General features: G+C 39.1%; 1 protein-coding gene across 1 annotated transcript in view; it reads right to left on the bottom strand.

Annotated features, from left to right (window-relative positions):
* Positions 1 to 785: 785 nt before the first annotated feature.
* LOC134749478 (iroquois-class homeodomain protein IRX-5-like) overlaps positions 786 to 27,638 on the bottom strand; it is a 40,763-nt gene continuing 13,910 nt past the window's right edge. The window contains exons 2-8 of the mRNA XM_063684416.1: positions 22,999 to 23,094; positions 22,072 to 22,244; positions 21,442 to 21,612; positions 20,782 to 20,978; positions 17,564 to 17,741; positions 16,272 to 16,395; positions 786 to 15,272 (exon numbers count right to left, since the gene is read on the bottom strand). Coding sequence (XP_063540486.1) covers positions 16,279 to 16,395; positions 17,564 to 17,741; positions 20,782 to 20,978; positions 21,442 to 21,612; positions 22,072 to 22,244; positions 22,999 to 23,094 — 932 coding nt within the window. The 3' untranslated portion in view covers positions 786 to 15,272; positions 16,272 to 16,278. The remainder of the gene's footprint in view (positions 15,273 to 16,271; positions 16,396 to 17,563; positions 17,742 to 20,781; positions 20,979 to 21,441; positions 21,613 to 22,071; positions 22,245 to 22,998; positions 23,095 to 27,638) is intronic.

Raw genomic sequence — 27,638 nt, 5'->3', positions numbered from 1 at the left:
ACCAGACATAAGTATACAGGGTGGCTAAAAAATAAGTGCATTCCCGTTACCAGGGAGGTTTTGGGATTATACTGTATCAACTTTTACTATGAGACCAACCCCAAAATCGTGAATTTTTTTGCCTATTTCATACATTTTGGCTGGTCCATTTTCTATAGGAGGGTAAAAATTTTTTTTCTCGATTTCGGGGTTGGTTATAGTAAAAGTTGCTCAGTATAATCCCAAAACCTTCCTGGCAACGGGAATGCACTTATTTTTTATCCGCCCTGTATATGTTAAGAGTTAGACCAAGATAAGTCTGCAAGGATTTTAATAGCACACGCAGTGCAAGTGTTATGACGTTTAAAATAACACTTGCACTGCGTTTGCTATCAAAATCGTTGACTTATCTTGGTCTAACTCTAGCTACTTTAATGTCAAAATTGTCAAATTACATGTTATTTAGAATGTTCTTTTAAAATGAGAGCTTAACTGATTATATGTGTCGTTTTCAAGCAAAAGGTACCATTGTCGTTTGCCATTAGGACGCTCAGGTTATTCGTACAAAGATACAAGCAAATTAAGTCCTTGTAAGCGACAACGTGGTACCTTAAGGGGCCCACTGACTATCAGTCCGCCGGACGATATAGGCCGGTCAGTTAGAACAAAAATTTGACAGTTCCGAACAACTGACAGGCCGATATCGTCCGGCGGACTGATAGTCAGTGGGCCCCTTTATGCTCACAATATGGCGGCGCGGCGGCTATGTCCGGGTGACTTAAGGCTAGAAAATAAAAAAACATGTATATAGTGAACTCAGTTTAATTACTAACGAGTACTTACGCTACTATGTACAGATACATACTTGCAGTACTATTAGTCATTGTACTTAAACAAATAAGAACTTAAATAAACTCCTCACGAACTTAAGACTACCTTATACATTGTCAGGCAGAATTGCTTAAGCGATAGTAATTTATGTATAAAAAATTGTATATTTTTAGTAAGTTACATTCATCATCATAATTTAAGAGCATGGCTCTTGTCGGTGGAGTATGCGCCAGTTTTCTTTAAGAAACCATCCATTAGTTACATTAAGAAAATCAAAAAAAAATTCATTTCAGTCATATTTTTTTATAAGGCACCTCTTTCTAGTAAACAGTCATTTTAGTATTTGGGGTATAAAAATGCTTGGTTTAGCCAAAGATAATATATAGGATAGAGAGTTACTGTCATAGTAAATTTTGTAGTCACAGTAAATTTACTGCAATCTATCGACACACGATTAAAACTAAAAATTAAAATGTATAAAAATACGAAAAAAATTATATATAAATGATTTCCTTTTTTGTATTTATTATTTTTATACGATTTTGACATATGTTTTTTCACTGATGTTAAATAACAAGCGATGCCGTCAACGCCATCTATGCAAGAATCAATTTTTCTTGGATTCCGAGGCACGTTTTTCCCTTAGACTTTATTAATCTTATACGGAGTTACATAGGTCTTTGGTTTCGCATAATGCTTCTCTTTCTTACAATACTTGATAGAACGAGATGCCTTATCTGGTGTATCCTAAAATTAACATAGAAACATGCTTTCAGAAAAATAATATATTTTGAATAGGTTCTTCGGGTTTATATTTTCGCTTAAGCCATTCTGCCATTAACGTGTTATTGAAGACATACATTGGCTATTCGTTAGCTAGTTAGTATATTTGATCAATTTAGTTACAAATTAGTATAGTTTTAGTTTAACCTTCTCAGCTAAAGCACATATTTGTATGAAACAGTGTATGGCAGTGTTTTATTAGTTTTCTTATTTTATTGGAGTTAGGCCAGGCGTGGCTCACTCCGCGATTTCGTCGCGTCGCTACAAGTACATGCGGCCCACACCAATTTTGGTGTCTAGCCATAGTAGTTGCCGCGCACCGCTACGGAACGGACGCCTGCTCGCGCTTGCGCCACCTAGCGGTCATATCTGTCGTAAGACGCGTTTTGTTAGAGAGTGAACCTTCTGTACCAAGTACTATTATTTATTCTGTGATGTGAATTACATTCAGTGACAGAAGTGGTTAAGCAGGTCAGACCAAAATGATCTACACACGCTATTATCCTCTTAATAACTGTTGTGTTTAGTTTATTTTGAACCACTTTTCCGTTTAGCTACTTCTGCTGTTGACTGTACAAGGCAAGGAGTGACGAACGTAAGTTTAGTTTGTACAAATTAATCATACAATTAAATATTTGAAAGTGGAAATATTGTTTTATTTCAATCAAAATTCCGTATTTATTACTATAACTTTTAAATAATTGAAATTTGCTTATTTTTTGTCTTAAGACGAAAGTGGAGGACCCGCGCGAAATCGCCTTTTCATACAAACGAAGTCCTCATTTTCCTCTTTGGCTATTAACATTATTGAAAATATTTTGACACAATTTGTCGAATATCGACCACAGCTATGCCCCTACCTTTGATTTTTTATTTTCATTTATTATTACAAGAGTTATGAGCATTTAAAAATTTGTATGAAATCTGTTTTTCCCTCCTAACTTGTACAATAATAAAATCGAAAAATTCTGAAGTTGGGGCATAGTAGGGCGCTTTGCGTGTTCAATACAATGATGCATTTAGGATGCTGTTCAGGTTGCCGCGGTATTGTAGTGCCTCAGCGACGTTTGCCGAGGCTCAAACAGACTGTTTTTTTGCCATCATGAAGAAGCGATGCGCGTCACTCCTCAATCGCAGCCGCAACAGCACGAACAGCATCCTAAGTACGCTGGCGCAGCGTTGGGACTCGCCCCTAGTCAAGCGGTACATGCAGCTACACGCACCTGTTGCTGCTCCGCTGCGAAAGTTATAAATGTAATGTTCTGTTATGTAATGTTTTGTTCTGTTTGTTTTGTCCAATTGTTTGTTATTTCTAATTAATTGTAATACTAACTCTAGATTAAGTTATTGTATGACCTAACCCTATGGACGTCAAGTTCTAAATAAAGAATTTCAATTTCAATAGCTATGGTTAATATACATCAAATTATGTAAAAATATTTTCCATAATGTCAATAGCCGGAGAGGAAAATGGGAACTACGTTTGTATGGAGAAACGGCCGTCCACTTTTCTCTTCATGAGATCTTTAACACTGACGCGTGGCTACAGTCCAATATCAACCTTCGTGCATTGCGACAAGGTTCACAATAACGTTCAAAAGGAACTGATAAAAAAAACAAATTCTCTGACTTTTTCCTGTATTCTATAGAAAGTATTCGCGAACCTAGTGTAGTTGTTATTGCACATAACAGACCCATACGAAAATTATAGTTTGAATCACCTCAAATTATTTTTACGTCTAAGACCCTAATCTTTTTTTTTTAAGCCATTGTTTCTTTTAAAGGAGCGGTCGGCCATTGTGTCTGAGCGCGTGCTTCGGCGCGTGCCATTGTCAGACACAATGGCAGGGCTTTAAATACCGTTAAAAAGTTGGTATCGTTACCACTGGGAGACAGATTTAACGTTAAATTGTAATTAACGTTAAACCATGTACCGTTACTTATACTTTAAATACCGTTAAAAAGTTGGTATCGTTACCACTGGGAGACAGATTTAACGTTAAATTGTAATTAACGTTAAACCATGTACCGTTACTTATACTTTAAATACCGTTACAAAGTTAGTATCGTTACCACTGGGAGACAGATTTAACGTTAAATTGTAATTAACGTTAAACCATGTACCGTTACTTATACTACTCTTTACCGGTAAAAAATCGCCAAATACAGACAGTGTACGAAATGGCTAGCTGGCAACAACGCCATTTTACCAGCGCCTCGCTACGCGGCGCGCGCGCGTCTATCGGTAGCGCGGTGTGGCAACCTAGCATTACCGATTAAAATAGTGTTACTTTGGTAACGTTATTATAATGTGAATTGGCCTGAATTGGGTAACGTTAACGAGCCATGCAATAAAAAGTAAAATTACCGATAAAAGTAACGTTAACTAGGTAAACGTAACGTTAAAATTTACTACCGGTATGTAGGTATTTTTATGATAGTACCGTTACCTAACGTTACTTATAATGTGAATTTGGTAACGTTAACAAGCCCTGCGCAATGGCACACAATGGCCGACTGCTCGCACAAAAGAAACAATAGCTTTTATTTAACAGATTACCGTCTAAAGCGAGGTTTAGACTAGCAAGAACTTGCATGCAATTTAAGTTACATTTCCGACTACTAAAGTAAACTGTATTCAAAAGGTTGATCAGATACCGCAATGTAACGAATATTGCATGCAAGTTCTTGCTAGTCTAAACCTCGCTTTAGGCGTAAAAAATATTTGAGAAGATGCAGACTATAGTTCCACACCAGTATATAACCAATCACAGAAGAAGACAGTAACCGGGGGCCTAGATGACAATCGTTTGCAGAAAACGAAGCGAAACGCTCACTCTTCAGATCAAAGAGGATATAATATTAGAGATAGATAGATCAAAGAGGATATAATATTATAGAGCGGTACTGTCATAGTAAATTTTGTAACCCCAGTAAATTCACTGCCATCTATCGACACACCTTAAAACTAAAAATGAAGATTTATAAAAATACGATAAAATGTATTTAAATATGGATAAATGATTTTTTTTATTTGCATTAATTATTTTTACGATTTTGACCCATGTTCTATCACTGATATGCGTTAAAATTGTTAAATAATAAACGAAACCGTCAACGCCATCTATACGACAGTAGGCCAAAGCTAGTAGCACCCTCTGATCGAGAACCAAATTTTCTTGATTTTCGAGGCACGTTTTTTCCTTAGACTGTATCCATCTATTACGGAGTTATATCTATCTTTGGATAGATATAGGGTTTCGTTTCTCTGCGAACGATCGTCATAATGCCTAGGCCCCCTGACAAGACTAATACAGGGAATACATCTCAACATTATAACATAATTAAACGTAAATTAGTAGCAGAAGTAATTTTTCCTCTTAATTTAAAAATATTATTTATATTTTTAAATTCAGATTCAGATATTTATATTATGAATATTAGGCCAAGCGCGCACTATAATTATTTGTCGTATGATAATTTTGTCGCAAAAATGCAACGTATGCGTTTATATGTCAGTGCGCGCATATACGACAAGAATTTACAGCGGGATTCTAAAATCGTGTCGCAAAAATTAAAATCGTAGTGCGCGCTTGGCCTTAAGGGTCCCCGGCAAGCTCGGTTCTCCATACAAACGTAGTTACGCTCTCATTTTAAAACGACTAGCTAGATTGCTCTGAAATTTTGTACTTACAATATGATAAGGTATATCTATGTCTGTAATTAGTTAATGTAGCTTCAGATACCATAGTTAAAAAAATACAGCGAATTTAAGCTTTTTATAACAACTTGTTTTTGGTCTATTTCGTTTGTTTTATAAACTGGAGCTATATAAACTAATTACAGACCTAGATATCATGTCATTGTATGTACAAAGTTTCATTACAATCCAACACGTAGTTTTAAAATGAGAGCGGAACTACGTTTGTATGAAAAGGTGCAATTCGGCCGAGCTTGCCCGGGACTCTTAAGGTATAAGAAAGCTAACATAATCAATTATCGATCATTAAATCTGGATAACGAATAGCAAACTTATCAAATCAACCAACCAGTATTTCATACTAAAGTCAAACAGTCATAGATACACTTACATATTTATAGTCTATTTCGTTCGGATCTTAAAATAATGTACGTGAAAATCATGTGACGATCGATGTGGCGTTCCACAAATAAAGGTACCATATGGCGGTCGGCACTTACGTTATTAATGTATCTACGCTCCGATATTAATGGGGTGCTACGCGACGTACTTAAGCGCTAACCGCCTTGTGGTACCTTTAGCGTGGAACATCACATATTATTCCATTTTTTTTTATATACTTACTTCAAGGTCTGAATGGAATACGCTATAAGATAGATACAATGTCAAATGCGCATGTTAAATGTTCAATAGTTCGACTTTTTAGGAAATACAAGGATGTATGTACAGCGGCCAGAGGGCCTAAAACACCATTCGATGTGACTGTACAGTATACTACCGACAATTGGTATAGTTGTGTTCGGTAGACTCTACTGAGTACGAAATAACAACTTGTCACTTTCTAACAGTGTGGGGGGAGGGTAACTGTGACGTCACAAAATCGGCAGTACAAAGTTTTTACTTTTTTCGTTTAAACATACATGTGGGGTACCAAATGAAAAGGTATTGTGAGTAGATTACAAATATATAACATAGTCTAACATTTTCACTACTTGGTCTAACAAATTAATAGAGAACGCTCAAAAATTTCACAATCCTGAATTGATTTTGAACTGCTCTAAATTGAAAATGGCTGAATGGATTAGTCCAAAATTTATATACAATGACTGTGAATATCCTCTATATTATACATAAAAATAATTAAACAGATATATCCAAAAATAAGAAAAGTACATGAAGTTAAATAACAGTATAATTTTCTGGTCTAATGTATGTATTTATTTTGGTATAGATAGTATAACAGAAAATTATAGTGTTATTCAACTTGATGTACTTTTCTTATTTTTGGATATATCTGGTTAATTATTTTTAGACATGATATAAAAGGATATTCACAGTCATATTGTATAATACTTGGACTAATCCATTCAGCCATATTCAATTTAGAGCAGTTCAAAGTCAACTCTGAATTGTGAATTTTTGCTCATTTTCTAATAATTTGTTAGACCAAGTATTGAAAATGTTAGACTATGTTATATATTTGTAATCTACTCACAATGCCCTTTCATTTGGTACCCCACATGGTATGTTTAAAAGAAAAAAGTTAAGAGCTTTGTACTGCCGATTTTGTGACGTCACAGTTATCCCTCCCACAGTTAGAAAGTGACAAGTTGTTATTTCGTACTCAGTAGAGTCTACCGAACACAACGATACCAATTGTCGGTATTATACTGTACAGTCACATCGAATAGTGTTTTAGGCCCTCACGTCAGGTGACAACCAAAACTCACTAATTACTAAAAAATAATTAAACAAAAATCAACCTTATTTAGGTATTAATATGATTCACTATGGCTATTAACTTGTGGTAGTAAACAGTGAGTTTTGGTTGTCACCTGACGACCATACTTGTTTATATGTGACGTTTTCAACCAAAAGGTACCACATTGTCGCTTGTTGATAAGGTTGATTTCTAATTGAAGCTATATGGAAATATCGCCTTACTGACAAGCGACAATAAGTACACTTTTGGTTAAAAATGGCATGTGCATGGTATTATCAGTACAAAAACACTGTTAAACCACCATAAATCACGATACATAAATTACATAGATACACCACCTCCAATTCTTCATATCTTGTAATTTGTGCCATTTCCATCCAAAAGGGTACTTATTGTCGGTTGTCAATAAGGCGCTATTTCCATATAGCTTCAATTTGAAATCAACCTTATCGACAAGCGACAATGTGGTACCTTTTGGTTGAAAACGTCACATTTATATATAGTGGCATAGACAACTAAATAGTGAAATAACTTCCGAGGTAACCTTAAAAATAATTACAGACTTGTGAAATAATTTGACTGATATAATCATATCGGCTGTGATATTGATATTTATTTATCAATCATTTAATAAAATAAACCGATTACTTGATGTAGGAAAATATGACCTTTTTCATAAGATCTGTGAAAATAAGTCGTATTTCAACTATCAGCTACATGCAACAACTGACAAGCAGGGCTACCACGAGTTGGCATTTGACATTTACATTAGCGACTACGTGAACTCGATCGCATTCCCTCTATCGCACCAATACAGCAGTGCGAGCGAGATGGAATGCGAACAGTGCGTAAACGTCAAGTGTCTCGTAGTACGGCTACATATCAATGTAAAAAATACTTGGTCAGTTTGACTTGTTGCGTATTTTAATATTTTATGTATTTTTAAATCGCTCTGATATATATTTGTCATATATAATGGCGACTTTTAAAAGTTAGAAACTTCGAATATTTAATGCAAAATCAAAGATCTTAAATAATATTCATACAATGGAAAACCTCACAACATACAACCCATAAATAGAAAAACCCAATCGAAACGTAATGCTTTTTCAGGCATATTTATCGACCACATACGCGCCAATACAATTTCAACTTTAGCATTCCGATTTAAGGTTCAAATTAGACTGCACTTTCAGGAAATGTGACTTGTCTTCAAATGAATCATCAAAGCTGTATTAATTAGAAAATATTTGTTATGATGGTTAAATGTTTATCGTCTATCGTGTTGTCTTGCAGTTACATAGTTGTTAAAAGGTGACGTTCACGATGACACGATAAAAGCGCGACCCACTTACGCTATAAGTAGAATTTTACTAAAATAAAATAAAGCTGAATGTTATAAAGTCAGGAAATAAACTAAACCGCCTTCGCGTGAACTAAACTTAATTCTAACAAACGTATTTACAAGCAGATTGTGCACTATCCTGCAACGTTACCGCTAAAATTAGTATAAACTTGTTTCCTACACTTTATGAAACAAAGTCCCCCCGCCGTGTCTGTATGTTCGCGATACTAAAAAACTGAACGGATTTTCATGCGGTTTTCACCTATCAATAGAGTGAGATTTTTTAGGAAGGTTTAGGTATATAATTGTGCCATTCTCAATCAAAAGGGTACTTTTTGTCGGTTGTCAATAAGGCGCTATGTCCATATAGCTTCAATTTGAAATCAACCTTATTGACAAGCGACAATGTGGTACCTTTTGCGACGATGTGGTACGTTTTGAAAATGTCACAATTTGTTAAGGTTTTGTGTAACCCGTGCGAAGCCGGGGCGGATCGCTAGTTTTATATAAAACTGCCGTCTTTTTACCAAACACAAATTTTCATTTAAAGTAGATGCAATTTCTCATCTTTGCCATCAATGAAACTTTATTTAGGTTGTCCACCTGTCCAATATTTTGGTCCAATGTGCATTGCGTCTCACCCTCTCACTAAGAATGTTAGATACAAATACACATTGGACAAATGGAATAACCACCCTTAAACACACTTATAGTTCACAAAAAGATTGATGTTAGAACAGTTGTAAAGACAAAGAAAAAATCGTACTCCGATTTTAACAGCTGTAACGGATGGCTCTGTGCATCGCTATATATTTTATCATAACGGACTGTCAGTCAACTTTTGAGAACCAGAGTTACCGCAAATGTAGTACATACAGGCGTGTTCAGATATTTGTGAGCACCTCGGCCGCCCGATATATCTGATGGCGACTGTACAACGCCATCTACAAACTATTAAATTCGAAGCACGTCTTTTTTTACATTTCTTTACAATCAATAAGTTAACAAATGGTTTATATTCTCTTTTCAAATATTTTAAAGCCGCAGTTTTACAATGAGGGCTAACGCGTATGAATTCGCCGCTAGGGGCGCTAGTGTAGATGGTGGTCTTTTCCATAGTTCGAAATGTCAAATTTCACTTGTCACTTCAATGACTGACAGCTGTTCTTTAGTCTTTTGGACCACCATCAACAGAGGCGCCAACTGGTGAGCAAAAAAACGATAGCCCTCATTTCCACTATACTTACATAACCTTTCGGTTATTGTCTGACAAGAAATTGTAGAAAATAAAAGGGCGCCACTTCCCACGTAAATGTCACCCACATTTTTGTCGTAAAATGCTTAAACATGGCAACAGTTTAGTATGGAATTTTTTTAGTTTTATTTTATTTAATTTCTACTATTTTATGTCGCACTATACATTTTGGGTAAAAATATACTCCTAAGTTACCACTACCGCTAGTTTATCATATCTTTCCTTTATGTTATTTTGTTAATATGTATATGTTTGATGAATACAAAAGTCGCTAGATGGCGTTAGTATGCTTTTCATCCATGCGCTGATCCATTGATATAAGGTTAACGATCTTGTACCACATGGCTCTTCTATATGTTAGAGTGAGACAAACTTACAGTTAATTTCGCTCAGTTTCTTTTTCTGGCGTATCTGATGAGATGCAGCTATGGTATTAATAAGTATAGCAATACATGTTTAAAAAAAGGATTCAGAGGTGTTTTTCAAGATTTGTCCATTTTTTGCGGATACATAACGCCATCTATCGACTTCAATATCAACAAAACTTTCTTGTGATAATAAATGTGACGTTATCTATGACAAGGGACCTTATTGTCGAAGGCGGTTCCGCCATTATAAAAGATGCTCCGATACAAATACAACTTCGCGACGCAAGCGCCATCGAGAATGAGGTCCCTTTTCATAGATAATGCCACAAATGTATAAAATACGATATTATCGTTATGAATATGATCATACATTATATGTTTTGAGCTACATGTGCAATGGCTAATTTATAAAGTAGCAGCCTCGTCAAGACATTATATTTTTAAATTGGATCCATATTACGTGAATCCATGGACAAATAGAAAAAAAAAACAAGTCTATACAAAGCCGCGTTCCTTCTAATTCTAAATTTGTGACGTTTTCAACCAAAAGGTACCACATTGTCGCTTGTCGATAAGGTTGATTTCAAATTAATGCTATATGGAAATAGCGCCTTATTGAAAACCGACAATAAGTACCCTTTTGATTGGGAATGGCACATTTGAAGAACGTATTATTAAGGGGATCCCGTGCCCCATCCCCAATGACCTTCGATCCGAATCCCTTAGTTTTCTAATATTTTTTTGTAGCTTATCATATTAAGGTGGTTCGATTTTCATACAAAATTCAATCTGCTTTAATTAAGGCACTACACACTATTACTACACAAATATTTGCTCATTTATCTACTTTTGAATATTCGTTTGCGCTAAATTAATAGAAAAACTTTGTTTCATACAGAAATCATACATAAATCAACGTAATTTTTTCATCAATTTTACGTATGTGTGTGTCACAAATGTCGTGTACAAATACGTTGCGTGCGGCGTTGCCACTCTATGACGTTGGCGACGTTGCCTGGCCGACCTGGCAGGATTTGCAGTGCCGTCATGTTTAGTGCATTTTTATTTGACAGTGTTGACACTGACACATAGGGTCATGTTTATTGTGTCAATTTGTTTGTATAAATTGAAAATGATAGCAACGTCTAAATCAAGCTAAAGCAATATAGTATCCCATTTTTACTTCAAAGTTCATTGTTTTCGAGATATTTGGCATCAAAGTTGAACAATTTCAGGCCAAAAATCGGGTTTTATGGCCATAACTTTTGTGTTAATTAGTTTAAAATTAAAACCTTAGACATTTTTTTATTATTTTTAGAGACGTTAAAGGCGAACGCAAATATGTTGATTTCGTATATGTAAGATGTTTCACAGAAATACGAAAAAAGTGTTTTTTTTAGACAATGTGTAAAAAATCATAAATTAATAAGTATTAATTTCTTTCAAAATCCGGTAGACAAAAATGGAGATAAAAGATTGAAGAACCGATAGCCGTTTGTCTTATAATTCTATATGTAGTGCAAAAGTAGGATACGATACGATTCAAAACTTGTCAAATATCGATGAAAACATGTTTTGACCCGTTTTGAGGATCTTCGAGTGGAGCACAATTAAAATATCAGCAAGTCTTATAAGTTAATATAGGACACTATATTGAGAAATGGTTAATTTAATAATTAAAATATTTATTTAAATTGCACACTACATTAAAAATAAAATAAAATTAATTGATTTGTCAATTTATTAATAATTATTATTTTAATTAATCAATGTCGTTTTTTGTTGTGTATTAGGTTATACTAGATTATTGGTAATAAAAATGTCAAATTACAATTTAAAATCCTAAATTCTATCAGTGCCTTACTTATCTTAACATGTTAATAATTATAACTAAGTAGAATTTATTATGAGAAGCAGGGATGTTGTGAATATTCGCATCCGCAACCGCGAAACTTCCGCATTATTTTCAACATCCGCATCCGCATAAAATCGATGCGGAGCTTAATGCGGATGCGGATGTGGAACAGGTAGGTACAGGAACGTCTTAGTGGCGGCATAAGTGCTAGGTAATTTCGTCATTAGCCAATAGGAATCTCGTTTCGTTTTTGTGATTCGTCGATCGAGCACTTTAGCCTATGACGGACAGCGACAAGAAGTGAATAATTTGTTTTTCACATCACCTATTCGAAAAGGGAACTTTTCTTCCCTGCTAGGAGGGATCAAAGTGGCACTTTTCTGACATATTGACACAAAGACATGAAATTAGTATGCATATAATCGATTACAATTTCTTTATAATCGATTACGTGCATACAATTTTTCTAACTTAAATAATATTTTGTTGTAATTGTAAAAAATAAATGTAATTAGCGTATTTTAAATTAATTAATAGCATATTTAAATTAAGTAAATTAATTAATTAGAGTAGTATATACAAAAAACATTAGTTTAATAATTTAATTTTTATTTTAGGTCTCCTTAAACGCAGCCATACTTGTCGATGCAATTTAAAAAGTTTACATTTAAAAAGTTTTGTACAAATATTTCACAAAGCATAATTATGCGGTTCTGTATTGTGTATAAATTTGTAAATACTTAGTTTAAATCAACAACTTTATACTAATAAATATAAGTGATATCAGTCTTCATAGTGTTCTTTCGAAGATTTGGTTCAAAGGGGTAAGAGCTAATTTGTTACCAGAAAAATCTACAAAAATAATGTACTTGATTTTCATTGTATCATTTTAGGTGTTTGCTGCTGTCTTTGAAAAAATATTAGCTACATAATTATGAGCTGTAGGTACTTTTAATTTGTCAGTACAGTCACGTCTGAAAATATCGATACGTACAAAGTGCCAGAAGTATGTACCTACACTAAGGTCGTGTATACATATTTTTGGCACTTTGTCCGTATCGATATTTGCTTAAAATAGTAATGTTTTGAAACCTAATATATGTATGCAATTTCCTCATAGGTGATGTGAAAAGCAGTATGTGTCACATGGTAGCAAAATTATTTTCACCTTGGGCGTTAACACTTGAATCCCTCACTACGCTCAAGATTCTATGTTAGAATCCCTCGCTACGCTCAGGATTCTATTATAGAATCCTTCGCTTCGTTTAGGATTCAATTGTACGCCCTCGCCGTAAATATGTCATTTTGCTCCCTTGTGACACAATCCACTATTATTTGGACTTTAGTATAGTAATGCGATTGTGGGGCACCTATATTCTTGTTCAAATACTGTTTCGGTTTTTTTTTATAAAAATTACTAAAGTGTAATATTTGACGTTTTTTATGTGCCTAACCTCGACATCCGCATCCGTATCCGCGGATGTGAGCCTTTAAAAATCCGCATCCGCCTCCGCGGATGTCAAAAAATCGGCATCCACAACATCCCTGTCGTGAAGGTAGGAGGGGCAATACAATGCTTTGAATAGAGACAGACTGCCCCGTCTCTACTGATCGAACGCTCGACGTATACACTATCGAAGATTCTCAAAAGGGTCACAAGGGTCAAATTCGTCTGTTTATATAGGTACGCAAGTAGTCCGTTTAAAATAATTTTAAAATGGATTGAACCGAGACCTGCTCTGCGTTAGTGTCGCCATCTGGCAATAGCCTGAAGAAAGAACGTGATTTTATATAGACGATGTCAGTCTTTTTGTTTTACTTGTCCATGATGAATCCAATTAAATAAAGGGTAGAAAAGGACGTTATATTTAATTATTTAAATGCGCCCCACTAATAACACTATCTTTTCTGGCCTCCATTACTACTGAATACATTATGTATTTCACAACTTTGAACCGCGTATAAAGGGATGTACAGATGTAGCAATTTGATGTTATAATCTTGAGCTAAAAGGGACGATCCTCGATCGATATCTGACTCAGACAGATTTGCAAGGCCGTCTTAACTATGCTGGGACCTTGGACACTCAAGAATTTGGGGCCCTTTTTGGAAAGTAAAGAAAGCGAAGCTAAACTAACATGTTTCTACTATATAACATTTAAAACTTTCGCGTTTCGAACACATTAGATCACATTTGAATCGGGGGGTGGGGTCGGGTTTTCGTCGGGTAGTCACACAAATCTCTGTTTTGACATTTTGCTGGGACATCAGTTAGCCGCGACCACGACCAGTGAAACCTGTGTCGAAACGTCGGTAAATAAAGGTAACAAAATGAATTCGCGATAGACCCGAATTCAAATGTGACTTAATATGTTTCTACTATGATCTTCTATTTATTATGGGTAATCAGAAACTTTGATTTTACTGTCTGTCCTTCGGGGCCCTGTGTGCCCTTACGGTAAAGACAGAATTGCAAATTGGATCGACAAGTGATTGCAATTTAGGGTTGAAAAATGACGATTGCTCACTACAGAGCGCGTCTACGAATAGCGAGTATTACTATAATGTTCTGCCGCCAGAGTGCAGCATTAGCAAAATAAAATCCGCAAAATTTTGTGTCCATAGGCTGCGTTCATAATTGTAATTTCCGTAAACGCTTTTTGATTAATTAATTAGTTGAAAATATTTAGTATAATTTAGTTTTAGTTTTAGACTTAGGTAGATTAATTACTAGCGCACGCAACTCTGTAAACTGGATCTTGCTACTGTTTATTTTACTTTTCTGTCCATAATCTTGTGTAGAAATGGCATCTCACCTCCCTAGCAATAAATTGTAACTAAATCTTCTAATCCTTCTGTGCACACATGCTTAGAGTTATAGTCTAGATCTGAACTGTATGCTAATATTGTATTAATTTCTGAAATTGTCTGTAACTTGTTTTGTGAGCCAAATAAATAAAATAAAATAAAATAAAATTAGCACAAACCGTAAACTATAGAGTAACATATACTCTAGCACAGTCAGTTTGTCAGTAGAAATTGTACATATGGCGCCGGAATTATTTTTATAGTTTGGCGATAGTGGCGCCATCTGCATAAAGCTTTTAGTTTCCAACCTAATTGTTACGTCTGTACATCGCATAACTGCACACATTTCCAATCCTACTCGTAATTTGACAAATTTTAATTATACTTTTACTTGTCACTAATACAATTTAGCAACAATGCGTTTAGAGTCATAATATCACTAATTATAATAGTGAAAACACTCGGTTTAAAGATATATCGATAGATAATATATTTCTATCGAGTGTTTGTATAGGATGGGCGGGAATAGGTGAAATAGTACTTATGTTAATAGCCAGAAGATACAATTCCGTTTAGCGGCACTGCGCTTGCCGCCGCTGGGTAGCGGCGATGTGTTTCACGTTATCTGTAATAAAAACATTATTATTAAAATATAATTAATTGATACTAACATTAATTATGTGTATAAAACGCGAGTTTAAAGTGTTATTATTATTAAAATTTGTGAAGGGTTTTTCATCATACCAGCTCGTGAAGGCTCACTTTTTTCTTCAATAACTGATGAGAAAGTTGCAACTTATCCAGAAGAGTGGCAAAGTTGTATCAAATACACAGTTGTTGTAGTTGTACAAATTATGAGTTGTTTCCTCATGTTGTTGATTTTTAGGGTTCCGTACCCAAAGGGTAAAAACGGGACCCTATTACTAAGACTCCACCCGTCGGTCTGTCACCAGGCTGTATCTCATGAACCGTGATAGCTAGACAGTTGAAATTTTCACAGATGATGTAATATCTGTTGCCGCTATAACAACAAATACTAAAAAGTATGGATACCTCGGTGGGCGAGTCCGACTCGCACTTGTCCGGTTTTTTAAAGATACATATTAAATTTAATTAGCTCTTGAGTAGTTGACGGATCTTTCCTAGGGGGTAACTGCACAAAGGATCCATATGGGTCGAAGTGTATCTGCAAGGGCCCCCGAAACCATAAGATAAGATAAATTTAATTATGTTTATTTGACCTTGATTTGTAGTTATGTTTTACAGTTAATATTTTACTCGCGTTAGTGTGGTGAACATTTTTGTATTTTATTCTAAGCTAAGTTTGTTTAACTCTCGTGCCTTGAAACCCTGGCAACGCTCAAGATCACATTTTGAATTTGGAATCTTTCACTAGCTCGGGTATCAATATTAGCATGAGGGGAAAACAACAACTTTGCCCCTTGAAAAACCCTAACCGCCTGTTGTTGTTATGGTGTGCCCAAATTACTGAATCTATGCAATAAAAAATGACGCCATGCTCTTGGTGAAGGACGGTGATGTCACGATCCTCAGAATTGAGGGAATGACTGAAGAATAATTTGGACTTTAAAATAAATAAAATAAGGTGTAAATTGCAATGTACCTGCGCACTAGACAGGTACCTCTTCCTGCTCTTTCTCGCGTTGGCGGACCGCGACGGCTGTCTCAACCAGCAGATAGAGACACTTGAACTTGTCTCGCTCGCCCTCTGAAGAGCTGGGGACCACCTGGAATGAAAATGAGCGTTACGGTCAAGTTGATAGAGAAAGATAGTCTTATTGCGATTCCTATAAGAGGAAAGAGAAAATAGTGCCATGCTTTGTCCTTATCACCGACCGGGTGGCAGCATAGGTAGGAGGCGATGGCGAAATACCAAAATTTATAAGAGTGAAAGAGAAAAAAATATTTGCTGCCCAAATTTTATATGAATATTGTTTCTCTTACCCCCGGTCGCTCGGTGGCGCGTCTATAACTACTTGTATATACTATGTCTATGGTGACCGTAAAATCAAAGTATAAATAGTACTCGGTTGTTTACAGCTGTCCCACTCCCACGTGACAATATGTTTATTATTATGACATTATGTATATAATATTAGTTAATCGTGCAACTGGGATAAATAAACGCAAAGATAAAGAGAACTTGCAAGTTACAGGTAAGTTGCAAGTAATTTACGGCAATGATATTATATAACTATAGGGTTTACTGTTACGTAAGGAGGACAAAACGACATCCATATTTATTTCTATACCGACGAAGAAATCTGTAATTCATTTTCACATCTTTGTCATACTCGTTGTTAAACATGAGCTTGTCTCTTTCTCTTTCGGTGAGTGGGAGCTCGTTAGCAGGTGCACATTTCTCGCTTGCCCAGGTGCTAGTAAAGGCAACTTGTACAATTTGTCACAAGTCCTTCAATTTTGGAACGCCTACAACGTATTTTGAGTAATAATAAATCATTGACCTACGGCCGCGTATACGGGGTCTAGGGGTTTTTGTTTATCCCAATTTGTCTCCGCCCCACGTGATCTCCGTCATGAGGCGGGGATAGATGAGAATGAGTTAAGGCTCGGCCAAACACAAGGCGTGACGCAGCGCCGCCCATGCTAACAGGTTAGCGACGTCAAACAGACTGCGTCCCGCCGGCATGAATGTGAACAGTCGGACGTGAATGAGAAACCTTCCGCGCGCGCATGCTGCTGTATCGGGCGCGAGTCACCGCACGGCCGCGTTCGCGCGCGCGATGAGGGCGTGTTGAGAGCGCGAGGCCGGCGCGAACCGCGCGCGACCTGTTTGAACAGGCATCACGCGGCGCGGACGCGGCGCTGCGTCGCGCCTTGTGTTTGGCCGAGCCTTTAGGGCTCTTAATAGTGGATCGGTGGAAGTGTGATCACCTGCAGCCTGCGCGTGCGCAGCGGGTGCGGCAGCTGCGGCAGGTGCGCGAGCTGCGGGTGCCAGCCTCCCGCCCCGCCCCCGCCGCCCCCGCCCCCTGCACTCGTCCCGCTCGCACGCGCCGCCTCCGCCGCCTGCTCCTCCTCCTCTGATGTCGTCACGGTCACCACAGCTGCAGTGCTGAGGGAAACAAAACAAAAACATATGTAAAGCCTGACCAGTAAACCAGTAATATACGATCACGCGCCATATTGCGGAATTTCGTTGAAACTAAATTTGTCATACTAAACTGAACTATCACCACATACATGAGAATAGCGGCGCCCTCTTGACAATGATTATATATTTCAGGTCGGGCTTTAGAGAAACTTAATAGGACTTCTACTAGGAAGAATCGCATACTCACAGGTAGTAACAAAAAGGCCTAACCGACGATAGACGACAAATTGCTAATAGGAGACGATTTGCTAAAAACCGGCCAAGTGCGAGTCAGACTCGCGCACGAAGGGTTCCGTACCATTACGGAAAAAAACAGCAAAAAAATCACGTTTGTTGTATGGGAGCCCATATTATTCTGTTCTTAGTATTTGTTGTTATAGCGGCAACAGAAATACATCATCTGTGAAAATTTCAACTCATGACGCTCTGCCACACAGAGGGATCGTATTTGACCTCCTCCTTGCTAACAGTGGATGACGATTACGCTTTATAAGACGACTCACCCTCTAGTAGCCGGGTGTGCGTCCTCCGGCCCGTAACGTATTACTCTCTGCCACACAGAGGGATCGTATTTGACCTCCTCCTTGCTAACAGTGGATGACGATTACGCTTTATAAGACGACTCACCCTCTAGTAGCCGGGTGTGCGTCCTCCGGCCCGTAACGTATTACTCTCTGCCACACAGAGGGATCGTATTTGACCTCCTCCTTGCTAACAGTGGATGACGATTACGCTTTATAAGACGACTCACCCTCTAGTAGCCGGGTGTGCGTCCTCCGGCCCGTAACGTATTACTCTCTGCCACACAGAGGGATCGTATTTGACCTCCTCCTCGCTAACAGTGGATGACGATTAACGCTTTATAAGGCGACTCACCCTCTAGTAGCCGGGTGTGCGTCCTCCGGCCCGTAACATATGACGCTCTGCCACACAGAGGGATCGTATTTGACCTCCTCCTCGCTAACAGTGGATGACGATTAACGCTTTATAAGACGACTCACCCTCTAGTAGCCGGGTGTGCGTCCTCCGGCCCGTAACGTATGACGCTCTGCCACACAGAGGGATCGTATTTGACCTCCTCCTCGCTAACAGTGGATGACGATTAACGCTTTATAAGACGACTCACCTTCTAGTAGCCGGGTGTGCGTCCTCCGGCCCGTAACGTATGACGCTCTGCCACACAGAGGGATCGTATTTGACCTCCTCCTCGCTAACAGTGGATGACGATTAACGCTTTATAAGACGACTCACCCTCTAGTAGCCGGGTGTGCGTCCTCCGGCCCGTAACGTATGACGCTCTGCCACACAGAGGGATCGTATTTGACCTCCTCCTCGCTAACAGTGGATGACGATTAACGCTTTATAAGGCGACTCACCCTCTAGTAGCCGGGTGTGCGTCCTCCGGCCCGTAACATATGACGCTCTGCCACACAGAGGGATCGTATTTGACCTCCTCCTCGCTAACAGTGGATGACGATTAACGCTTTATAAGACGACTCACCCTCTAGTAGCCGGGTGTGCGTCCTCCGGCCCGTAACGTATGACTCTCTGCCACACAGAGGGATCGTATTTGACCTCCTCCTCGCTAACAGTGGATGACGATTAACGCTTTATAAGACGAACCACCCTCTAGTAGCCGGGTGTGCGTCCTCCGGCCCGTAACGTATGACTCTCTGCCACACAGAGGGATCGTATTTGACCTCCTCCTCGCTAACAGTGGATGACGATTAACGCTTTATAAGACGACTCACCCTCTAGTAGCCGGGTGTGCGTCCTCCGGCCCGTAACGTATTACTCTCTGCCACACAGAGGGATCGTATTTGACCTCCTCCTCGCTAACAGTGGATGACGATTAACGCTTTATAAGACGACTCACCCTCTAGTAGCCGGGTGTGCGTCCTCCGGCCCGTAACGTATTACTCTCTGCCACACAGAGGGATCGTATTTGACCTCCTCCTCGCTAACAGTGGATGACGATTAACGCTTTATAAGACGACTCACCCTCTAGTAGCCGGGTGTGCGTCCTCCGGCCCGTAACGTATGACTCTCTGCCACACAGAGGGATCGTATTTGACCTCCTCCTCGCTAACAGTGGATGACGATTAACGCTTTATAAGACGACTCACCCTCTAGTAGCCGGGTGTGCGTCCTCCGGCCCGTAACATATGACGCTCTGCCACACAGAAGGATCGTATTTGACCTCCTCCTCGCTAACAGTGGATGACGATTAACGCTTTATAAGACAACTCACCCTCTAGTAGCCGGGTGTGCGTCCTCCGGCCCGTAACGTATGACGCTCTGCCACACAGAGGGATCGTATTTGACTTCCTCCTCGCTAACAGTGGATGACGATTAACGCTTTATAAGAAGACTCACCCTCTAGTAGCCGGGTGTGCGTCCTCCGGCCCGTAACGTATGACGCTCTGCCACACAGAGGGATCGTATTTGACCTCCTCCTCGCTAACAGTGGATGACGATTAACGCTTTATAAGACGACTCACCCTCTAGTAGCCGGGTGTGCGTCCTCCGGCCCGTAACGTATTACTCTCTGCCACACAGAGGGATCGTATTTGACCTCATCCTCGCTAACAGTGGATGACGATTAACGCTTTATAAGACGACTCACCCTCTAGTAGCCGGGTGTGCGTCCTCCGGCCCGTAACGTATGACGCTCTGCCACACAGAGGGATCGTATTTGACCTCCTCCTCGCTAACAGTGGATGACGATTAACGCTTTATAAGACGACTCACCTTCTAGTAGCCGGGTGTGCGTCCTCCGGCCCGTAACGTATGACGCTCTGCCACACAGAGGGATCGTATTTGACCTCCTCCTCGCTAACAGTGGATGACGATTAACGCTTTATAAGACGACTCACCCTCTAGTAGCCGGGTGTGCGTCCTCCGGCCCGTAACGTATGACGCTCTGCCACACAGAGGGATCGTATTTGACCTCCTCCTCGCTAACAGTGGATGACGATTAACGCTTTATAAGAAGACTCACCCTCTAGTAGCCGGGTGTGTGTCCTCCGGCCCGTAACGTATGACGCTCTGCCACACAGAGGGATCGTATTTGACCTCCTCCTCGCTAACAGCGGATGACGAATATCCTTCCTCTCCCAATTCACCGTCGCTACGGTAGACGAGAAGTCCGTCACCCTCGGCGTATTCTCCTTCACGGGGGTTGCCCTCGTTCTGGATCTGTCGAGTTAAAAGTTTATGAATCTTCTATTCAACTGTTCCGCCCACTGTATTCGTTTGGAGACAGTTAACGGTATTGTGCACTAATTAGGTCTAAACAAGTTAACGACGAAGGAAATCAATAAACCGTAGTCAAGATAACAACAGGTTTAAGGCTTTTAAAGATGATATTAATCCGGAGAGTGAATAGCGTCTCAACTCCGTATAACCTAAAGCATTTGCCACACTGGATGCGTTCTGCGGGCAGCGGCAACTTATCCAGTGTGGCAAATCCTTTATACTAAGTTTGTTGGTGCTAACAAAGCCAGGTGTGTACTTGTTTCTCACGTCTAACTCCGTAGTGAAATGAATCGCGATTTATAGGTTAAAACCCCTGCCCTGCCTAGTCGAGCAGATCGACTCCGTGCCGCGCCTCACTGGAGTGTGAACAAGCCTTTATGTATTGCAAGCATGTAATTATTACCTCCAGTTCGACAGTGTCCCAGGCCACCTGTTGCCCAGAGGAGCCGGCAGTGGGTGTTCCTGGTTGCTTTTTGCCACGACGTGATATAGTGTAGTGGAGAGGGTCGTGACCTTCGCGTCGTATCATCTCTGGCAAGATGCGGCGGCGGGCGTTTATGAACCAGTTGCATACCTGACAAGAAAACAAACATGAGAATAGTTTTTTTTTTAAGATTAAAGGGATTCTCCATGGTCTGTAAAACTTTGCTTTATCCTGGATACACTTAAATACCTCGTTCAAATTTAACAATAAAAATTGTGACAACTGCCTAATGGTGATCGATCCCCTGTTCACGCTGTAAGTTACGCAAGTACGCAGAGCGTCACAATGTGTATATCTGTAGATACAGCAAGACTTGGGTGCGCGTTGGATCTTCCTTTGGTCGTATTGTTAGTACCGCATCAACTTCAGGATCTTGACGTGGTGTTTTAATATGTTGGTCAAGTCAGGAGTCCCACAACACAATAACAAACGTACTTGGAGTACAGTGAGATTGGCTTTTTGACTAAGACGCGTTGTATCTGTGATTGTACATACAACCATCGCTTTAATATCTTGACGGAGTGTTTGGGCAGGCATTTACAAACTTACTTGGAGCACAGTGAGACTGGCTTCTTGACTGAGAGTCAGTTTCTCGGCGTCGCTCGGGTACGCATTGTATCTGTGATCGTATAGCCATCGCTTTAATATCTTGACGGAGTGTTTGGGCAGGTTGCCGCGTCGCTTGCGAATGGAGACGATGCCGGGCGGCGGGCCGGGTTGACCTGGACAAACATATAATATTATTTTCATTGGTAAGTACGGTAATGGGACTTTTGGGTAAAAATATTAGTAGTTCGACTCAAAAATCCCTTACATTTAAATCCCTCTAACTCCTTAACCCCCAGGTCGATCCATTTTATGTTTGAACTTGACAATTGTACTGGTTTTAAGCCAGGGAGGGATACAGTAGGGAACAAATGTCCCACGGCACTTGTTGCCAGACATATCGCGCCACTTTACCCGACGTTTCTGGTGACACAATGTGTCGTGGGACAATTGTCCTCTAGTGCAGCCATTCTCAAAGTGTGCTCCGCGGACCCCTAGGGCTCCGCAAGGCCTCTGTAGCCCTTCGCGAGAAAAAACATCATTAACCAGCTCTTCTATGTCTGGTTCACGGTTCAATGGTGACAAAAGACATTTTTTAAGTTGGGGCTCCGTCATATATTTCGCTTTCCAAAAGGGTTCCGCCACCAAAAAAGTTTAAGATCCGCTGCTCTAGTGTATCCCTGGCTTTATATGACCAACGTTCCTTCCTGTTTTCATAAACATTGATGGTTAAAGAGTAGGTACTCAAGATAAGCATCGTCCAATAACCACGGCACTTGCAAATAAATAAAAGTGCACTTCTATAATTGACCCGAAGACACTTCTCTCGGTTCTACTGGTATGAAAGTCTCAGTTGTCCCATTATAGGACACTGGGACTTCTAGTAAGACGGGCTAGTAAAGATCTCAGATGAAACCAGTGTGTTTTTACCTAGGACAACGCTGGCGCGACGCGAGCGGTCGGCCTCGCCGTCGGTGCCGCTCTCGTTGTCGTCTGTGGATGATGTGGAGTTGAAACGCTCTCGAGCTGCAACAAAACAATTGTACCTATATTAGTTTAATTTGTATGTGATATTTTTATCATCTGCAGATCATCACTACTAGGAGTACTAGGCATAGGTAGGCTAGCCCTCCTACTTACAGGGTTTGGGGTATAGCCACAACTACAACTCTAGCCCAGCGTGGATTGGACCATTTGAATTTCTTCTTAGATTATAATGTACCGGGAACAGATTAGACGTAAAGAAAATGGTAAAACTATAAGGATTTAAGGATAACTTGTTGACTACGTAACCTGAAAAACCGGCCAAGTGCAAGTCGGACTCGCGCACAAAGGATTCCGTACCATTATGCAAAAAACGGCAAAAAAGTCACGTTTGTTGTGGCAGTCGTGCTGCTTCGATCCGATCGGAACGGTGCCGAGACTCTCGGCGAGAGGCTCTCGACGAGTGTGTACAGCCGATATAGGTGTTTTCAAACTCTCTTGGTTGGTTTTCGGGTTGCCCTGGACATCAGCACACTGAGAGTCCGTCTAAGCTAATTGCACCGACTATGAAACGTCATATTTTCATAGAAATTTGACATTAATGATGTCGTGGATAACGTGGATTTTGGTGTAACTACAACTGAAATTGTGAACTATTTTACGTAGGTCAGTCATGCTTAGGTATATCACTTTTAGGTAGATAACTCAAACGCCGTGCATCTCGCTTGCACCAATGACAGTAAGAGGGAAATGCATTGTGAGTTCAAACTCGTGGTAAGGATACAGATCGCGATTCCGTCAGGGTTTTTAAATACTCGAGGTCCGAGTTATTTAGCGTTTAATCCGTTTTGGTTGTTCAATACTCACGCTATGAATTGTCCAATGTAAAGAAACCCCTAAATGGCTTAACAAAAGTACGTGACTGTACGTGTCCGGTTTTCCGGACCTCATCCAACCGGATCCGGCTTAGACCGGCACTTGAAATAAAAAGCAAAATCTGACACGGGACCTAAGTAAATACGAAACCGCTAAAAATCCGCACTTGTTTGTACAATCTTACGCTGTTTGCTGAGCAGAGCGCGGTATAATAATATGTGGTATTTTCTATAAAAGGGACCTTATTGTCGATGACGCTTACGTCATTATAAACGATGCTCCGATATAAATATAATGCCGCGTGACGCTGTGCGGCGTAAGCGCCATCGACAATAAGGTCCCTTTTCATAGAAAATTCCCCTATATTATCATTGTGTAGTGTACCTTTCCGGGCTGCTTTTGATATTAGATTTTATAAATACATGTAACAATTTAACAAATCTGTGTCTGTGGGTAAAAATATTATGTTTTTCGGCTTAAAAAAAGTTTATTAACAGTAAAACAAGATTTAGAAGGCATGATATCAATAAAAGAAACTTTAAGTCATAAATACACGTCCGTAACTGTCAGTTTACTCTTTCCAAATTTCCAATTTTGCAAATGAGTTTAGGTATTCAAGGGAAAGAGTTTAGGTATTAAATAATTTAAATATCAAACAGAATTAAATTTATGTCGATTAGAGAAATATGTACAGTGAAAATTCGCCGAGCAATAAGTAGGTATCGGCCAGAGTCCAATTGCAAATCGGCACTTTATATACACGTAAACGTCCAAGTGCTCGACGCGGTACTATTATATGATGGCATGGGCACTCTATGTCAAAGTGACATGGCTTAAATTCGAACTGAGGATTTTTCTTCATTCGAATTTAAGCCATGTCACTTTGACATAGAGTGCTCAATTGCCCATGCCATATAAGTACTGGTACCGCGTCGAGCACTCGGACATTTACCTTATGCATAATGCAGAAAATAGTTTTCGTCTTTATTACAATCAAGAAATAAGGCATTAATAAGCAAAATGTTTGATAAACTTTATTATGTTAGATTATAATGTTCTCTCATCCGTTATTGAAGCAAAGCTTGTGATGGATATTATGAATTCAAGAAACAAAGTGGGCAATGTCACTAGCTGCGAACAAAACAACGTCGAATTGTGTCTTCGTCAACAAATACGACACACACTGGTGAATAACAGTTTAATTGTCATAACGCACGCATGTTATCGTAGGCAGCTGTCTAAAATGTACGTTCAATATCCAACCTTAAATACTCTACGCTACGGTTGAAAATAACTAGTAAAATGTGTTAACTATGAACGTCAAAGTTCAAACATACAACTAGTACAGCTACAGGTGTTGAGAAAAATGGGTTTGTCATCATTGGGTTTGATTGCGTACAGTCAAGGGCATAAATATATATACATTCCCAAAGTTTCAAAAATATGTGTACGCTCTTACACCTTAGACAATAAAGTCGTGTTCACATATTTTTGAGCCGTTTGTCTGGATCGATATTTTTGCCTTCGACTGTACCATCTTCGAGCAACACCGGGAAGGGAGTCAGCATTCGCACTATTTCCCCTCTGCACACAACTAGCGCGGTGCGTGTTGTGAGTTGTGACTCATCCGAAGATCCGAATACAAAAAGAGATCGAAGTGTGCAAGATTTGTCTTTGACGTGTGTCATTTTCTATACGGGTGGCCAAAAAATATGTGCATTCCCGTTGGGAGGGAGGTTTTGGGATCATAGACCAACCACGTAATCGCGGCAACGGAAATGCAGTTATTTTTTTGCCATCGTGTATTTGTTTCGTCATTTTACATATTGGATTTTTTATGTGAGTAAGAAGTGCGACTGTTTGCACGTTTTCCCCTGCAAAAAATGGCACAACGATTTGTACGGTAAAGATATCGCTGGGGCTCCTCCCTTCCGACGTGTCGGAAGCCGGTACGTATCGGAAGCCAGTGTCGCTCGGAGCGTACCATCGTCCACAATTCGTGCGCCTTATTGTAGAGATCCTACATGGTCCAGCGATGGTCAGTTCGGCTGTCTTTTCACTGAGGCGGAGACGTGCAGGAATAAACCAACAGCATTGGTTGTAATTCAGCGGAATATGCAACGGAGAATATTTGTGAAGCTGCTGTTAGTACGAGACTACGAGTAGATCTAAGCGTTAAGAGCCAACAGGAGTGGTCATTTCTCCATACAAACGTACTCGACTGTTTCCTCCGTGGTTTTTGAAGCTAGAGCAATGATTTTTTCAACACAGATTAATATTGTCAATATCTGTGTCGGTGTGTTTTGCTTTTTTTGATATTTTTGTTTTTTAAGGCGCTAGAGCCCTTCACACATGGCCAAAAATGGCCTCACTGACTATGCCGCAATGAGAGGCGTGGTATTCAAAACTGGTATCAATTAGCCAAAAAATCAAAACAGGCCGACACAGACAATTTCATAATCATTTAGATTTCCAAATTTGGTTACGATTGGTTAAGTTTTGGAGGAGGAAACAGTCGAGTACAAAACCTCGATTTTTGAGATTTTTACGCAGGATTTTTCGCCTAAGCTGCAGTTGTTCTTATCGCACTAATTTTAGGGGCGGGGTCAAGTTTCTAAATACGTACACAGACAGAAAAGTGATGGGCAATAGTCGACATTAAATATCGATAATCTAGTGATGTGATAAGATCGATAAACCTTTTCAAAGTCGCGATTTGCCTCTTAGTAGGCGAAGTAAGTAAAGTGAGTATGCACTTTGGCCTCAGGGGATAGCGTTTAACACTATTTATTATTCCTTGGTTCATACAAAGCTGAGCTGACGCACTAACTACGAGATTAAGTCCTGGTAACCCGCGAAAAAGGGAGGGGAAAAGTCGGCTTCTGCGGTCCAGTTTGCCTCTATTTCTACATATCTGTTGCTATGAGATCAAATTTGGTATAATTATTGTGTAAATTAGGGAAGAATAATTTATTTTAGAAATAATAGTTTCACATTTTCATACACAAATCTGAATATATGAACGAAACATTAAAATCATATATAATTTTTGGTCACTGATTTGCTCTTTAGAAGCAAATTGTGGTGATTTGCACTAAAAATTAATTACACAATTTAGTCCATTTATTCGTTATTTAGAAAAGTATCAGTTCTAAGTACGTATTCATACATTTGATTGTAAAAAGATTTAGTAATACTTTGGTTAAAATATTGTTTTATATTTTACAATTTTCACTATTATTCTAAAATTTATTTTAAATCAAGTATTACTTTTATTAAATCGTTTATGACGTGATCTTATTATGTATATGAAAAGGGCTCCACGAGGCGAAATACTTTTTACGCCAATTATTTTCTTTTTTTTTTATTTACAACAAAGACGAAAGTTCGAGAAAAATGTGGTTACTTAATAATTGCCTAACTTGTTGAAAAAATAACTTTACATACTATAAACTTATAACCGTAGTATATTCCATGATATGTTTTAAATGCACCATATTTTTTTCTAATTTTTAAAAGAATATTTAATACCTTTAAAATAATATCTGTCTGTCTGTCTGACTGTCTGTCAATCTATCTGTCAGTCTGTCACCAGGCTGTATCTCATGAACCGTGATAGCTAGACAGTTGCAATTTTTACAGATGATGTATTTCTGTTGCCGCTATAAGAAGAAATACTAAAAACAGAATAAAATAAATATTTAAGTGGG

Source organism: Cydia strobilella, chromosome 18, assembly GCF_947568885.1.
Source record: "Cydia strobilella chromosome 18, ilCydStro3.1, whole genome shotgun sequence".
In the NCBI taxonomy this organism is placed as follows: Eukaryota; Metazoa; Arthropoda; class Insecta; order Lepidoptera; family Tortricidae; genus Cydia; species Cydia strobilella.
The sequence above is the reverse complement of the archived record's forward strand: the minus strand, read 5'-3'. Positions and strand labels throughout refer to the sequence as shown.